Source organism: Embiotoca jacksoni, unplaced genomic scaffold, assembly GCF_022577435.1.
Source record: "Embiotoca jacksoni isolate LCO1_2020_lvr unplaced genomic scaffold, fEmbJac1.0.p SCAF_7, whole genome shotgun sequence".
Classification (NCBI taxonomy): domain Eukaryota; kingdom Metazoa; phylum Chordata; class Actinopteri; family Embiotocidae; genus Embiotoca; species Embiotoca jacksoni.
In genome coordinates, this window is record NW_027185425.1 from 6,013,261 (window position 1) to 6,028,488 (window position 15,228).

General features: G+C 45.0%; 1 protein-coding gene across 4 annotated transcripts in view; it reads right to left on the reverse strand.

Annotated features, from left to right (window-relative positions):
• The window catches only part of akap9 (A kinase (PRKA) anchor protein 9), a 68,869-nt gene that overhangs the window by 1,504 nt on the left and 52,137 nt on the right, over window positions 1-15,228 (reverse strand). For 3 of the 4 annotated variants that reach the window (XM_069176233.1, XM_069176232.1, XM_069176230.1), the window contains 26 exons: window positions 13,851-14,027; window positions 13,247-13,351; window positions 12,573-12,725; window positions 11,918-12,004; window positions 10,450-11,472; window positions 9,450-9,566; window positions 9,316-9,360; window positions 9,070-9,210; window positions 8,770-8,814; window positions 7,640-8,638; window positions 7,247-7,304; window positions 6,671-6,792; window positions 6,242-6,430; window positions 5,834-6,001; window positions 5,427-5,532; window positions 5,024-5,219; window positions 4,140-4,290; window positions 3,666-4,010; window positions 3,193-3,492; window positions 2,466-2,695; window positions 1,678-1,783; window positions 1,285-1,479; window positions 852-1,052; window positions 408-640; window positions 223-317; window positions 5-137 (listed from right to left, as the gene is read on the reverse strand). In XM_069176233.1, coding sequence (XP_069032334.1) covers window positions 5-137; window positions 223-317; window positions 408-640; window positions 852-1,052; window positions 1,285-1,479; window positions 1,678-1,783; window positions 2,466-2,695; window positions 3,193-3,492; window positions 3,666-4,010; window positions 4,140-4,290; window positions 5,024-5,219; window positions 5,427-5,532; window positions 5,834-6,001; window positions 6,242-6,430; window positions 6,671-6,792; window positions 7,247-7,304; window positions 7,640-8,638; window positions 8,770-8,814; window positions 9,070-9,210; window positions 9,316-9,360; window positions 9,450-9,566; window positions 10,450-11,472; window positions 11,918-12,004; window positions 12,573-12,725; window positions 13,247-13,351; window positions 13,851-14,027 — 5,720 coding nt within the window. The remainder of the gene's footprint in view (window positions 1-4; window positions 138-222; window positions 318-407; window positions 641-851; window positions 1,053-1,284; window positions 1,480-1,677; window positions 1,784-2,465; window positions 2,696-3,192; window positions 3,493-3,665; window positions 4,011-4,139; window positions 4,291-5,023; window positions 5,220-5,426; window positions 5,533-5,833; window positions 6,002-6,241; window positions 6,431-6,670; window positions 6,793-7,246; window positions 7,305-7,639; window positions 8,639-8,769; window positions 8,815-9,069; window positions 9,211-9,315; window positions 9,361-9,449; window positions 9,567-10,449; window positions 11,473-11,917; window positions 12,005-12,572; window positions 12,726-13,246; window positions 13,352-13,850; window positions 14,028-15,228) is intronic. The other variant, XM_069176234.1, reaches the window with a different exon arrangement.

Consider the following 15,228-nt stretch of genomic DNA (forward strand, 5'->3'; position numbering starts at 1 on the left):
GTACCTGTGTTGTGCGGACATGGCCGATCGCGGGGATTCCCGTCCACTCCTCCCCCGGCTGCTGGAGACTCCTCCTCCTCCTCTGTACATCTCCACGCTGCCTGGATGAAGATAGGGTGAGTCCCTCGCCTCCGTACCTGGCAGAGATGAAGAAAAGTGTGCTGAGCATCCCTTTTGAATGACAAAATAAAGCACCTATAAAACACGCTGCGCTCTGGCTACCTAACGTCTGTCCGGCTCCGTTCTTGTTCACGATGCAGGCGGTCGTGGAGCTCATCCCCGTCGCCTTGTGCCACCGCTTCACGAGGAAACGCATTCTGGAAGATCGGAAACGATTAGCTTGCTAAAAATTCAAAGACATCAACTCTGTTACTTCTGATGTGATCGATAAACCTCCCTGCACCGACCTGGAGAGGGCGATAGAGACCCGGACGGCAGAGCGGAAGCGCATCAGCCCCCGGCGGCGCTGGCTGAGGGACTCCAGGCTGGAGAGCGACGGCCGACCGCCCATCCTGGTCAACAGCGTCAGCGTGGCCTCCTCGCACTCCTGGAAACCGCCCAGCAGTAACAGCAGATACTTCTTCTGGTAGATCAGCGCTTTGCGAAAGCTTTCTGACCTCAGGTACTTCCCATACATTCTCTGGAAGTGGCGACAGAGAAGAGAAGAGCGGGAGAGGATGAGCTTTTCTGGACAGCGGCTTTAACTTCGGTGAACAAAAATCGAAAGCATTTAGGTCATGTTTGCTGGTTTTCAAAGGGAATTTAACACGGGTTGTTTTTGAGCTTCTACCATTTACAACGCCTCAGGAGACATGTAGATTTAAAGTGGTTATTAATTGATGCTCGCTGACCTTCAGCGCAGCATTGTCGGCCTCCGGTCCGGTTATTTCTCGCAGGTTGTCGGACCTGATTTCTCCCCTGAGTCGGGCCACCTGGGACTGAGCCAGATGTAGAGCTTTGTCCAGACGGATCTTCTCTCGGGTCCAAGCTTCCCGCTCCTGAGAAAGCAGCATACCTGCCGTGTCCGTCTTGGACACTCCTCTTCTGCTGGACTGTAGTAGGGAAAAAAAAAAAAAAAAACTCTTTAGTTGCTGTAATTCTTTTCTTTGCAGTAACATTTGCATGAAAAACACAAATACCACGTCCCCAGTAAACAAATGAGATTACGGCAGATTACTATTGCCGATTAGAACAGAAATACATGACACTGCACTGCAGTCACCGCCTGATCTCAGAACTGTTTTCAGCCTCTGTTGAAAGACTATTTTTCTGCGATGTACTCACGCCGTCGCCTGATCCCAGTCCGGCCTGCCGATAGCGTCGGAGCTCTTCCTCCAGACGGAGCGTGTGGTTCCTCAGATCGTTCTTCTCTTCGGTCAGACGGCTGACGAAACCCGTCAGCTCGGCGTTCTGCCTGAGCAGCCGCTCCGTCAGGGTGTTGGAGGAGCTGGAGGAGCCTCCCGCCAGCAGGGACACGCTCTGAGGGGAAACAGACAAGCAGTCACAACAGACGCTGTTTGGAAAACACCAACATGAACAGCCGAGTGCAGCTCATTACGACACCCGGGCACCTTCTTTTCAATGAAATATGCGTCTCGCGTATGTTTTGCTTCCGCACGTCATCTATTCAAAAATAAACACAGCAAAGGGATACCGCCGAAATCAAAAGCTGCTGACCTCTGGGATGGAGGGTAGACCCGGGGATTGCTGTAACATGGTGATGACCTCATCAACGTTGGACTGGACCCAGGACAATTCTTCACTGTCGACCTCTGCGGTCGGCCTGTACAGAACACGTGTACAGATTATTAATCAATGAATTTCACTACGTCTGTATGAGAGAAGACCTACATTTCAAGACAGGCGTGTGTTCTGCATATAAACACAAATATGGCTTTAATAAAGCAAATGAAACAATCTGATATTATAAACAGCAATTTCAATTAACATTAAAAAAAATGACACTGATATATTATCATGTTTAAAGCTGATATAGAGAATTTGATTACACATCCAACAGACATATAGTACATCGTGATATATTTGGAGATGCCTTTAAGGTCGGTAAACAAACTTAAGTCTAAACTTCAAGCTCCTTTTCGGTCCATTTTCGTCTCCACCAATTTATATCTGATTCTCTTGTACCTGAAAACTTCACTGTGTTTACCAGCAGGTCACTAACTTTGTCTTTCGGGGCTGAACGGGTACTGAACAACAGGTTTTTTTTTAGAAGTTTGTCACCAAGAATAGTTGTTCAAAAAAAGATACTGATATGATTAGAGTGAACCTGAACAGTGAAGCCGTGCAACCAAAACAAATGAGCTGAAAGACGTTAAATTACTAAAAATAGTTGAGGGAAGCTGCAAAGTCAGGTGATAATTCTTTGTTGGTTCACTCTCACATACAAGTAGTCTTTTGATACATTAATCGGTGTGGAAATATTCATTAATATCTGCTGCGATTACCTGTCGGTGGTCTTGCTGGCCATGCTGCGGATCTTTGAAGAGATGAGATGGAGTTTGCTCACAATCTTGTCCACCGTGCGCCAGGGGCCGTGGTGCGGCCCGCCGGTGTGGCCTGCTGCCGGACCCTCGAGGTGGGGAGACGTGCTGGAGCTCGCTGGCTGAACGTTCCCACTCTTCTGCTGGAACACCCAGTCTTTGGTGCGGTCGGTGGACTCGCTCTGCCGGACGCTCTGTTTAGAGAATAAAATTTGTTTTAAAAAAAGCCGCAGCTTTAATCCTCCTGACAACATGAGATTAGACGAAAAAAATATGTCTGATCTGGGAAAAAAAATAAATATTATAGTTACTAAAGGTCACTGAATCGTAAACATGGCTTGACAGTAAAGGTGACCGTTTTTGTTGTTGTTGAAATTCCTGGCCCTTGGTTGCCAACAGTGGCCAACGAGCTGTTGCAATTGTTGCATTGGTGATGTCTAAATATTTCTGTCTCACATGCGCAGAGTTTTAGATGGTGAAGCAAATGAAGTTGTTTTAACTGTGCGGTAAAAAGTTTTGACTTACTCATCAACATCACGAAAGAAACTGTCGATTGATTCATTCGCAATATCGAAATTATTCCAAATTTACGGCGACTAAAATAGCAACTGTACTTTCAATTTCTGCAGCCACCAGCTGATGCAAGGGCAGAAGCCCCGGTGAAGAAAATGTGCTTTTCTGTGCCACTCACACTCTGGCCGTCGGCCTGCAGAGGTCCACTGCCGTCCCTCTCTCCTCTCTGCTCTCCAAACTGGTTCAACCTCTCCTCCAATCGCTCCTTCTCTTCTTCCAGACACTTTCTCCTCTCCAGCTCTCTCCCCAGCTGCTCCTGGACCTCTGACATCTGTGCCTCCAGCCTCTCCAGCTGCACCCGAGCCTCCAGCAGCGCCTCCTGCTCTCGTCTGGACCTCTGACTCGCCAAAGTCAGCTCCTCTTCTTTTCGTACCACTTCAAGCTTCTGGACCTCGACCTGGCTGAGGAGATGTACCACCTGGAGAGAGAGAAAAAATAAAAATCAGGTTCAATTAAGATAAAAAAAAAAAAGAAAAAAAAATGCAACATTTAGACACAATACTGCAATGTCACATTCCTGCTACATTATTTTTTCAACAGTGAATTAACATTTGTATTTGAGAGGAGTGCGGACACCCATAAACATCCCACCTGTGCGTGTTTGTCGTCCAGCTCCCTCTGCAGTCTTTCCAGCAGACTCCCTTCCTCTTCAGGGCCCCGCCCGTCCTCCTGTACCCGCCCCTCATTGCTGGGGCCGCTGTCGGATGAGACGCCGGTCCGCAGCTCCCTCTCTCTCCCCAGTGCAGTGCTCATCTCCTGGGCCTTGGCTCGCTCGGTTTCCAGCTGGACCTGGAGCTCCTGCTGGCGTCTCTGGAGGCTCAGGCGCTCCTGTTCGGCCTGCTGGGAGAGGTGAGAAGAGGCCTGCCGCTCCTGCTCCAGGGTCAGGGTCAGCTGGGCGACGCGGGTCTTTTGCTCCTCCAGAGTCAGCTGCAGGTCCTGGTGGGAAAACGAAAATAGAATTGGTTCTTAACCTGGCCATTACATTTCAGGGAAAAGCTGACATGTTTGAGCACTCCCAGTGCAAATTAACCGATAATTACTTCATTTAAAATACAGCCGTCTTACCTCCAGCTCCTCTCGTTTACTCTCCTCAGTCCTTCCAGTCCGACACTTCTCCTTCTCCACGGACCACTGAAGATCTCTGCTCCTCTTCCTCTCCTCGGTCAGCTCGTCAGTCAGTGCGTCCACCTCTGCAGCTTTCTGCGATACCTCGGCCCTGATGACACGTTGACATCATTTTATTAAACTGAACTTCAGTCATATACTCACTTTTGAACTGCTGAAGGAGATTTCTTCACACTGAACATCACCTTTGCCTCGTGTTATTTCTGATGGCTAATTTGTACTTTTGGTCACTTGTTTCTTTTGATAGTTTAGTATAATAGTTCAACACTACGTTGACTTGTTTGTTGTTTGAGGGTTATCTTCACTTTATTTTTTACAAGCAGTGTTTCCCCTGGGTTGGCTGCTTTGCGAGTGTGTGCAGGTTTTTTTTGCAGAGCCAGGAGTATTTCCTCTCTGACAGCCAAGATGGATCAAAGTGTTTCCTCCTGTTCTTGTCAGAAGTGCAGCTTTACCAGCAGGAAACCTGCAGGTGCTCGGGACAGGACGAGTAGCAAAATTGTGAAACTGTATAATAAATGAAAAAGCTGCAGTTTTTCCAGTCTTGTGAGACATAAAGGGAACTGCAGACTCCTCATAAATACTATCATTACTACCATTGTTTCACTTTTTAATTTTTTTTTAATTTATATTATGCCAACAGCAGCTGAATAAGGTCTCATAAAGATGAGATTTCAAATGTTTATTTAATGCGAGATGAGTTATCTTGTGCTCGATAAAAATCAGTATTAAGTGATAAATCTGCAGCTTAAAACAAATGCATATATTCTTAATGCACCCCAAACATACAGTGTTGTCCGGTTACTTAAATGTGTTGGATGTCTAACCTGAGAGTGTCCAGCTCTTTGATGTTTTTGTGTTGAGCCTTGAGCGTTGTCTCCAGCTCCAGTTTAGTCTGGGACAGTTCACCCTTCAGATCCTCCACCAGCAGCATGTCGGCCTCCGCTGCTCCGGCGGCTCTTCCTCCCTCCCTCTGCCCCATCACCCTACAGTCACTGGCCAATGGGAGGGCAGAGTGGCCACCTAAATAAGAAATATTTCAAAAACAATCAATATCAGGCCCTCGTCCTAATCAAAGCAACTGTGTGAGTCAGCCGGTTATTGGATAAACAAAATGTGGAATTATGCTTTTGATATTTACAAGAGAGATGTACAATAATTGCAGTGAAATAAAAACAATATATCAAAAATAAAATCGAGGTGTAAAAAGTTTTTTTTAAACTGGTTTACCTTGATTAAGTTGTTCTAGTTGACCACGCAGCTGACGAATCTCAGAGAGGAGACTGGATCTTTCTGCAGTGTGGAGGGAACCCATGGCCTCTCGGTGTTGGGCGTCCTGCCACAGGAAGACAAAAACATCTGTTTGGTTCAAATGATTTTGAGCCTTTGTGCATCACAAATAAATGTTTACTTACTTCCTTTTGTAGGTTACGAGAAGAGAAAACTGTCTGGATTTCGGAAAATATATTTTCTAATAGAAGTCGTAGCATCTATATAACATTTCAATAATAAAGGAATAAATAAATGACAGTCACTAGAATAAAAGTCTTTTTCTCTCAGCTACTGTACATTTATCTGTACAACAGTGAACACTATAGAGTCATCTTAATGAGAGAGACTCAGTTGTAGTTATCGACCTGTTCAGTCAGTCTGCGCTCCAGCTGATTGAGGTGAATGATGGCATCACTGGTGTCCAGCAGGTCCAACTGGCTGTACAGAGCGTTCTTCAGCACGCTCCTCTCCCTCACAAACACCTGCCGCACTGCTTCCAGGAGCTCCCCACGCCAGTCTGAGCTGCCCGACGTCTGCAGCAAGTCACAAAGAGATTCACAGAGATTAAGAGATGAGCACAAAGACAGAGGAGGCAGTTTCTTCCATTTTCTTCCATGAAAAGTTTTTGTTACCCGATTTGAAGAGTTGTACACGATACAGATTTCTGATATTGGGCTATATAAATAAATCTATTTGTCACCCCATCCAACATTTCTGACTGCTTGAGCTTCAACAAACTCTGGTCGTGTTTTGTGACGAGGCCTTCTCTCTACCTGTGTTTCCCTGTGTGTCTTCATCTGGGTGATGAGGCTTTTGAGAGACTCAACAGTTGCCAGCAGGTCGTCTCTTTCCTTCACCCAGCCTGGGACGTTGAACTGGCCGCCCGCTTCTCCTTCAGAGAAAGGGAGCTCCGACAGAGAGAGAACCTGCATGCCCTCCTGGTGCACCTCACGGAGCAACGTCTGGGTAAACAAACACCACACAAACACGGATGAAATTAGTTTTCCTCTTTTCTATTTCTGTATGATAAAGCCATAAAACACAGAAACACTGCAGGGATGCATCAGTAAATATTTCCAAAAGTAATGCAAATAAAATCAGCCTCGTGATATGCACATTTCCCTGCATGAATCTGCTTGGAAAGGCCACAACATACAGTGCAATTATGTCACTCAGGACTCATGAATAAGTGAAAGTTGTACCTTGATCCGGTCGGGCAGCGGATCATCAGTTTCTCTCCTGGCGCCCTCTGGAGTCGTCCTGAACTCCGGCTGTAAGCTTGGCAAGTCATATCCAGTCCTCTGGCTGTAGTCTGAGCTGCTGTCTGCAAAACCACAAAAACTCTCTTTATTTTTTTTATAAACAAAAAAATGAAAGTAGTGGACAGCAAAAGAGGAAATGTGGGTACCCGACCAGGTAAACTGAAGGATTAAGGAGCTCTATTGCTACATAGAGTAAAATACTGGGGCTGAAGTGGTTTGTGGTTTATAACAAATTATTTCTGTAAATTCAAACAAAACACACGACAAAGCTTTGTTAGTTTAGGTTCGCCAAAACAAAAGTTTGACACTTCAGACGGAGCCGTGCTTTCCGTTTCATTCTTTTCAGTCTTTATGCTAAACTAAGGAAATCACTTCCTGGCTGGAGCTTCCCACTAAACAAATAGATACAAAACTACTATCAATCATCTCATCAAACTCTCGATAAGATATACATCTCCTGAAACCTCTCCTGAAAGGAGAGTGGCTCATAGGAGAGATGAACGTGCTGTGTCTTACCACTGGTGTAGCCGTCTCTGAACTGTGATGTAGGACGGTCTTGTCTTGATATCGGAGCCTGGAGAGAATGAAATAAACATTAAAATCAGTCTCTCTCTGTGTCAAAACAGAACGATAATACTACGAAAGCGTCAAAAATCTTTAAAACAACATTCAAACTATAGTTCATGAAAATGTAGAACCAGCTTCTGACGGCCACAGCAGTGCAAACGTGTATCGACTAAAACAGTCTTTAAAAGTCAGTACAGGTTTTCAAACAAAACTAAAAATGCAGCTGTTCATGACAAACATGCATTCGAAACAGAATGTATGCAACCTGTCTTACACAATTAAGCGGTTACTGCAGACACATTAATACAGTTCAACATGTTCCTTCTTGTTTCCTGGCCTCACCTCAGCAGTGCGTAGTTTGTCGATAACGGCCTTCAGGGCTTTGCACTCGTCCTCCAGTGCCTGCGTGTCCCTGCGGAGGTTCTCGCTCTCCGAAATGTGCCGAGCCTCCATGTCGAGGATTTCTGCTGCGTGGAGCTCCTGCATCTGTACAATCTTCTCCTGGAACTCTACGATCACTTCCTCCACCTCCTCTTTGGTGGCAGACTTGCTGTCCGGGCTGAGCTCGGACATCTGGAGAGGTTCGGTCTGTGTGAACGAGTCCGTTAGGGCCACGTGTTGCTGCTCCGAGCTGCTGTTGATCCGCTGGCTGTGCGATTTGTTGGAGGACTGGCTGGAAGTGGCAGAGGTTTTCCTGGACAGAGACTGTTTCTCTTTGGCGCTGCTTCCCTTAACAGCCGGCTGTTTGCCTCCTTTCTTTTTGGGCTGTGCGGTGGAGGAGGAAGAAGCTGAGGAAGGAGGCTGCGGAGATGGAGAGGGAGATGGAGTAGGAGGACCAGAGTCTGCTGTCTTCATCAAGGCTGTCTGCACCTCCTGGAGCTCCTCTTTAAGCTTAGAAATGGAGAGTTCCCGGACATTCAGCTCCTCCTGGAGCTCCTCTTTAAGCTTAGAAATGGAGAGTTCCCGGACATTCAGCTCCTCCTGGAGCTCCTCTTTAAGCTTAGAAATGGAGAGTTCCCGGACATTCAGCTCCTCCTGGAGCTCCTCTTTAAGCTTAGAAATGGAGAGTTCCCGGACATTCAACTCCTCCCGGAGTTTGTCATTGTGTTGTCTGTAGCTGTTCAGTTCCTCTTTGGTGGTATCCACATTTGTTCTCACCTCCTGGAGCTCCTCTTTGAGTTTAGAAACGGAAACTTCACTGACTTTGAGATCCTCTTGAAGTTTCTCACTACGCTCCCTGTAGCTGTTGAGTTCTTCTTTGGTGGACGACGATTCATTTCTGACCGCCTCGAGCTCCTGGATAAGCTCCGTCATGCCAGCTCTGTCATCTTCAGCTTTTACCTGGAGGAGAATTAGGCAGGCCGTCAAATTTTATTATACAGCCAGGCATGATAAAAGAATATTTTCAGACAAATCAACATCTGCATCATATTTTAATGCACAAGAATTAGGTCAAAACATTTGTGACTTACTTGGAAAAGTTCTCCTTTAAGCTGAGCAATGGTCATTTCCCGCTCCTAGAAAAAACAATCACGTATGATTAAACTTACTTACACGCAAACAGTACAAATATAATATAAACTCTTTCTCTGGGAAATATGCTCACACTCAAAATGATTGATGCCATTCATGTCTGCATGTTAAGTATGAAGCAACTACCAGCAGCCAGTTAGCGTAGCTTTGCAGATAAACTGAAAACAGCAGGAGGTAACACAATCCACCTATCAAAAGATTATTGTCTAACGTGGATAATATTTTCACTGGCTCTGTACCTGCAGTAGCACCTGCAGCTTCTCCAAACTTTCCTTGCAGCTGTTCAACTCTTCTTTGGTGGCAGCTGCCTCGTTCTGAGCCTCCGTGAGCTCCCGTTGGAGCTCAGACACTTTTGTCTCTTCACTGGCGCTAGATGATACCTAAAGTGACCAGGTTGAAGCATTAAATTTGACTTCCCAGTAAGCAGGTTTGCTTCTTTTAAAATGACTGTTTTATATTCTGAGGGATGACATTTTTCTTCTTACCTTTTGAAGTTGGTCCTGCAGTCTCTCTATTGTTCCTGTTTTCTCCTGCAGACATAAACACGGGTTTTTCAGTCCCACTAAATATCAGAAATACTGTACGAGTGAACGCTGGGAAGTTGTTTAACAACACATACTCGGAGCTCCTCCTGAAGTTTGCTGCAGGTCTCCTTGTAGCTGTCAAGCTGCTCTTTGGCGGCCGAGACCTCGTCTCTGACCTCCTGCAACTCCTGAAGAAGGTCCTCAGATGAGGCCTGATTAAACAATCACAAATATTCAAACTCATCCGAGCAGTGTTAGACAACAAATCATAATCTCTCAGTTGAATAAAGATTTAAATCCAGTGCACCACAACAAACACAGAATTTAAGTTTATTGCCTGTGTATTGTCTCCAATATGGTCTTCCAGTGTAGCCTACAGTACATATCAAGTGTAATCACTCCCTTTTTTTTTTTATTATTATTTTTGTCCAGATGGAAGCCCTCAATTGTCTTTCTGTGACAATTTTCTTTCATCTGTAAGTTTACCTGAGCTTATTAAATGTTAAACAGATGAAGCCTTTTTTTTTTTTGCACGTGGAAGCTCAAATTGATCATTTTTGGATGGATAAAATGTTTTAAATACTTCAATTTCTTTTGTAGTTCCAAGGATTTGATCATTTCCCCTTATCTTTAAAAGCCTGGGATAACTGGGATTCCAACTGGTATGGTTGGTGACCGTAATATTTTACACATTAAAAACAATTATGAACAAATAAGATTTATTACCTTACAAATGACCTTTCGCTAACATGTCCTACTAATTTCAGTTTCTTTGCTTTACTTCTATAAATAATAAACTAACAGTTTAACTTTAAAGAGGCCTGTGTGCTGCTCTTTAAACCAATAATTATAATATTTTGGGAAATATGCTTATTTGCTTTCTTGCTGAGAGTTAGATGGAAGGATCAACACCACTGTCTCTTTAACTCTAACACAGAGACTGCAAACGGGGGAAAAAAGTTAGTCTGTCAGTCACAAACTCTGTCTGCCGTCACCTCTGCAGCAACAGCTATAGGACTACTGGATATGTGGGACTATTTCTTGGCCCAAAATGTTGGAATATTCCTTATAAAGACCTGTTGGCCGAACTCTCACCTCCACAGGCGACGATGTCCTCTCATGTTTCCTGGCCTTCATCTGACTGAGCAGGTCCATGAGCACAGACAGCCTCCTTTCATACTCCAGCACCTCCTCCTCAGAGCTGGACAGCAGCTGCTTCTGGAGCTCCTGGTCCCTCTGCATCCCGTTCAGTCCGACCTCCAGCTCCCGAAGCTTCTGCGTCAGATGAACCACCTTCCCTGTGGAGACTTGTTTCGATTGACCTGTTCCACTGAAACCCATCCGGGGAATACCAAAGTCACCGAACTCGTAAACATGTGGCTCAGCGTGTCCCTGCAGGCCCTGGTCTTGATGGGATCCCCCTGGCTGCTGCTGCTGCTGTTGGAAGGTCTCCAGTGTGGCCTGACTGACCGGCGCTGCAGCCACGTTTTCCTTCAAACCTTCCTCCAGATGGGAGACCTTCTGTTTGAGACCATCTGCATCGCTCTGAGTCTGCTCCACAAGCAGGCGACAGCGGCTCATCTCAGAGTCTTTTTCACCGACCAGGTCCTCAAGCTCCCGGATTCGGAGACCCAACTCCTCCACTTTGGATGATGCGCTCTGCTCGAGAGCTTGCACTTGGGCCTGCATGACTACAAAACCTGCAGTTTTCTCTCTGAGAACTTCCTCCAGCTCGCCCTCAGAGCTCTCTAGTTTTTCCGTTTCAGCTAAGGCTTCCGCGCTCTCTTTTAAGCGCAGATACGTCTTCAACAGCTTAGTGTGCTCCGTTTTCAGCTTCTCCAGCTCTTTGGTGGCCGAGTCCATTCTCTGCTTCACCTCATCGTATTCCTCCTTGCTTGGCCCCCACCCACCACTCTCGGCCTCACCCTTAGTGTCCTCGTCTTCATCCGCAGACTGCTTTCGCTCGATGTTGGCCAGTTCCTGTTGGAGTTTGTCTATGACTGCATTCAGTTGCTCGAGCTCCTCCTCGTTATTCCTCTTCAAGCGCTCTTGTTCGCTCCGCAGGCACTCAACCTGAGACTCTAGGTCTTTTATCATCTCATCCCTCCCATCAATTTCCTAAAGAGTAAAACGTGGTGGTTATTACACCATACAAATATCAGACTTCACGAGTCCATGGCCAACCCGCGATTTGATTAAACATCGGAGTCTCTGCTGTGATTCGAAAGATTCCTTTAACCCCAGATAATGTCGTTTTAATTGCCATCTTCAATTAAAGTTTCTAAACTTGATCAGATTGTAAGCACTTCATAGACTCAGAGGTTTAATAAGCCACCTCACACGAGCAAATGATCACCTCACAACAAAGGATGATGTTGTGGATCTACTTACCGAGACACAACAAGCCAACACCAGCAAAAAGTACAAATGAGGGAACCAAATGGAGCCAAATAAAATAAAAGCGAACAGGGTACCAGAGAACACACACACTGATGCACTTCCACGGAGCCATGCGTATTCGAAATAGACTTTGGTCCTATTTCGCATAAGCATGTTACGTTACCTTGTTATCAGAGGCTGTTTCCATGTGTTGAAGCTTAGTGATCTGTTCATTAAGAAGTGCTATTTCCCTGTCCTTCTGCTCCATCACCTTCAAAAGTCAGAGATTATAATGTAATGGCTATTAATAAACATATTACGCATTAATCTGTCAGCCTTATGGCGGACGAGTGAAAATTCACTAATTGAGAAAAGAGATGTGTCGGCAGCGGCAGTGAGTTTAGCATCGGAAAATAATGGTCAAAAAAAGCCAAAAAAATGCGCGAACATTAGCAACATAGAGCAACGTTTTTTTGGAGTTTGTGAGCAGATATATTAGCGTTTAATAGAAATGATAGTGTTATAAATGTATTGATCAAAACAACTGTCCTGGTTGGGAGCCTTTTTAAAAAAAAAATTTTTTTATCATGTGGTTAATTCCTCTGTTGTAGCTGTACAGTTTACATTAAAGCTAATCGCACAATTGTTACACATAAATCAGTTTTATGTCAGCAGTAAGCAGCAGTTTAACTTAATTAACAGTTTGCAAGCGGAAAAAAGGAGACGTTAAATGAATCAATCAGTAAAATACTATATAGCACAGTACTGTAGTATGAAGACTATTTTTAATATAATATGTGGTGAGTCTCCCAGACAAACATTACAGGTTGTGTATTTACCTGAAGAAAGCTGTCCCTTGTTTCCAGGTATTGCTGCTGGCTGCTTATCTCCTTCCGCTGGATCTCCAGCTGCATGTGGAGCTGCTGCACCTCCTCGCTCTTGTTCTCCAACTCCTCCCTGAACTGCTCCAGTTGCTCCTCCAGGTTACAGATCTGAGGCCACAAATAAATGTCACGACATCTTTTAGAGGAGACGCGACGACACTGTGCAGAATATGGATTGACGTCACTGTCAAGGACTGAAAAACGTCCACAGCTTTTTTTTTCTTAGCAGCTAAAAGTTAACTATTCCTGTAACTGAAGAAAAAAAGGGCAGACTTTAATATTGGAAAATATAACAGCACTAATGTTTTTCCCTGCAGGACTGTTTTGTTTATGTTAATGCTCTAGTCCTTTGCATGTTGAAATAGTAGTTGATTTGAAATTATTTTTTTTTTTTTATCTGCAGTATTGCTCTTAACATATTCTTTAACATTTACTATGAATTCAAACAAACAAAACATCTCTTATGATAATGACATATTTGTATTTCTATATTACGAGTATCAGTGTTTACAATAAGTAACAATGAATATTAGATGTTCAGTAAATACGTTATGTACTGCATATCTGGTCCCAATCACTGGTATACTGAAAACTGATATAAAATAAGCACAAACTGAAGAGCCCACTACCTCTTTCTCTTTCCGCTCCAGGGCTTCTCTCTCCGTTTGTAACTGATTCTCCAGCGTGGAGTGTTTCGCCTCAGTGATGGATGCATGCTGCTTTTTTTGTTCAACCTGCGAAATAGACACACACCAAAAAAAAGACTCTTTAGCTCAGCAGTTATTTGTAACATGCGCAGAAATCAGTGCACAAATCAAATGGATTTTCAAAGCTTGTATGTTGTCCTTACTGACCCCTGTATAATTGAACTTGAACTCTGGGTAAACCTGCAGCACAGCAAACAGGAACCTTTCCTACACTTCTTTTTGTTCACTCACCACAGCCGTCCACGAACACTGGGGGGCAATCTTGACAGTTGCTAGCTATAGCTCAGCAGCATCATCACCACGAGCAGACTGCCAGGGCGGCTGAAGTAGACCCACCCACACATTGTTCTCCCTCTCTGCACGTCCCAACCCTCCTCCCATTACTCCTCTAGCTGTCACCTCATCTCCATGCTCTCTCACACACACTCTGCTATGCAGCTATTATTCAGGCTGGTTTTTCTCTGTTGCCGTCTCTGCTTCGAGCTCCTTCATATGCCCTCTTCCCCCTCTCCCGCCCCTCCCTCACCTTCTCCAGGGACTCAGCGCTGGCCAGCAGGGCCTGCTCCAGCTCGCGGATGCGGCTCTCCAGCTTGTCAATCTCTTCGTCGCGCTCTCCCAACTCACGACGCAGCTGCTCGGAGCTGAGCAGCAGCTCACTGCACCAATCCGCCTTCTCCTTCAGCTGGGAGGTCAGCTGGTCCACCTGGTAGTGGAGAGAGAGACAGAGAGAGAGAGAGAGAGAGAGAGAGAGAGAGAGAGAGAGAGAGAGATATGACAGGCGAGGGGGAGAGAGAGGAGTGGGTCGTTTAGCGAGATCCGTTCTCAAGACACCACTCACAACAGCATAGCTGGTACATGAACAGCTAGCTGGGAGGTCAGCTGATCCACCTGAGAAAGGAGGGGGCCGGGAGTGAAAAGAGGTGCAAGGACAGAGGGGAGAGAGAGATTTCACTCGGGGTGACACAGACCACAAAGCAGTACATGAACCAGGGGGACGGCTGGCAGGTAACTGATCCACCTGTGAGATGGGAGAACATCAGCAGATCAATGAGGAGGAGGAGGAGGGGTCAACGGGAGGAAGGTTTGTTTAGGATGAACTGAGAAAGCTATTCATATATTTTTTTTTATCAGGAAAAGCTAAATGTAGATAATAAACAGTTCCCTGTTTGGTTAGGTACAAACAGAGAGAACAACAATCTCCTTCATTAAAGACTGACTGACTTTCAAAATGCATTTCTAAGGACCGCACGTCACAGAAAACTGATTCTAACCAAATCAAAGTGGAACTGTAGTGAGGCAGATGGCGCACATCTCTTCATAGACGTCCCATCATTAAATATTAATATGACTCGAGCGTTGGCTGGACTCTTCATGAAAGCATTTCAACACAGAATAAGCTATTTATATAGGTTGAGCTTTATTTTACAAAAATGTTCCATGTGGTTCATACTTGGGTGGACGCATTTTTTTGGTGTGATTTCTGACAAATTTCTTGACAGTTTGGAAGAATCTGGCGAGAGAGCTGCTAGTTTTTCCTGCATTGATGCCATAACAGATATTTAAAGCTACACTGAAATTTCACATCAGAGTAACAGATAGGAAAAGTTGTTGAATGTATAAATTAAATGTTTTCATTCAAATATTGTAGTTTTACGTAACATACTGAAGTAAAAGGTAAAACAAGGAAGCTTTATTCTGAGAGGCTAATTAACGCTGATCTATATTAAACTCAACAGTCCTTTAAACTGTTTTTTAAAATTGATTTTTATGCTCGGAGGTGGAATTGAGACACAACAGGATGGAGCACAGGGAGGTTTTGGACAGGAGCAGCAGAGGCAGATCAAACTGGAGGACGGAGAAAGAAGGGAATAAGAAAGATGGACAAGCCATTAATCGCTAAGGGG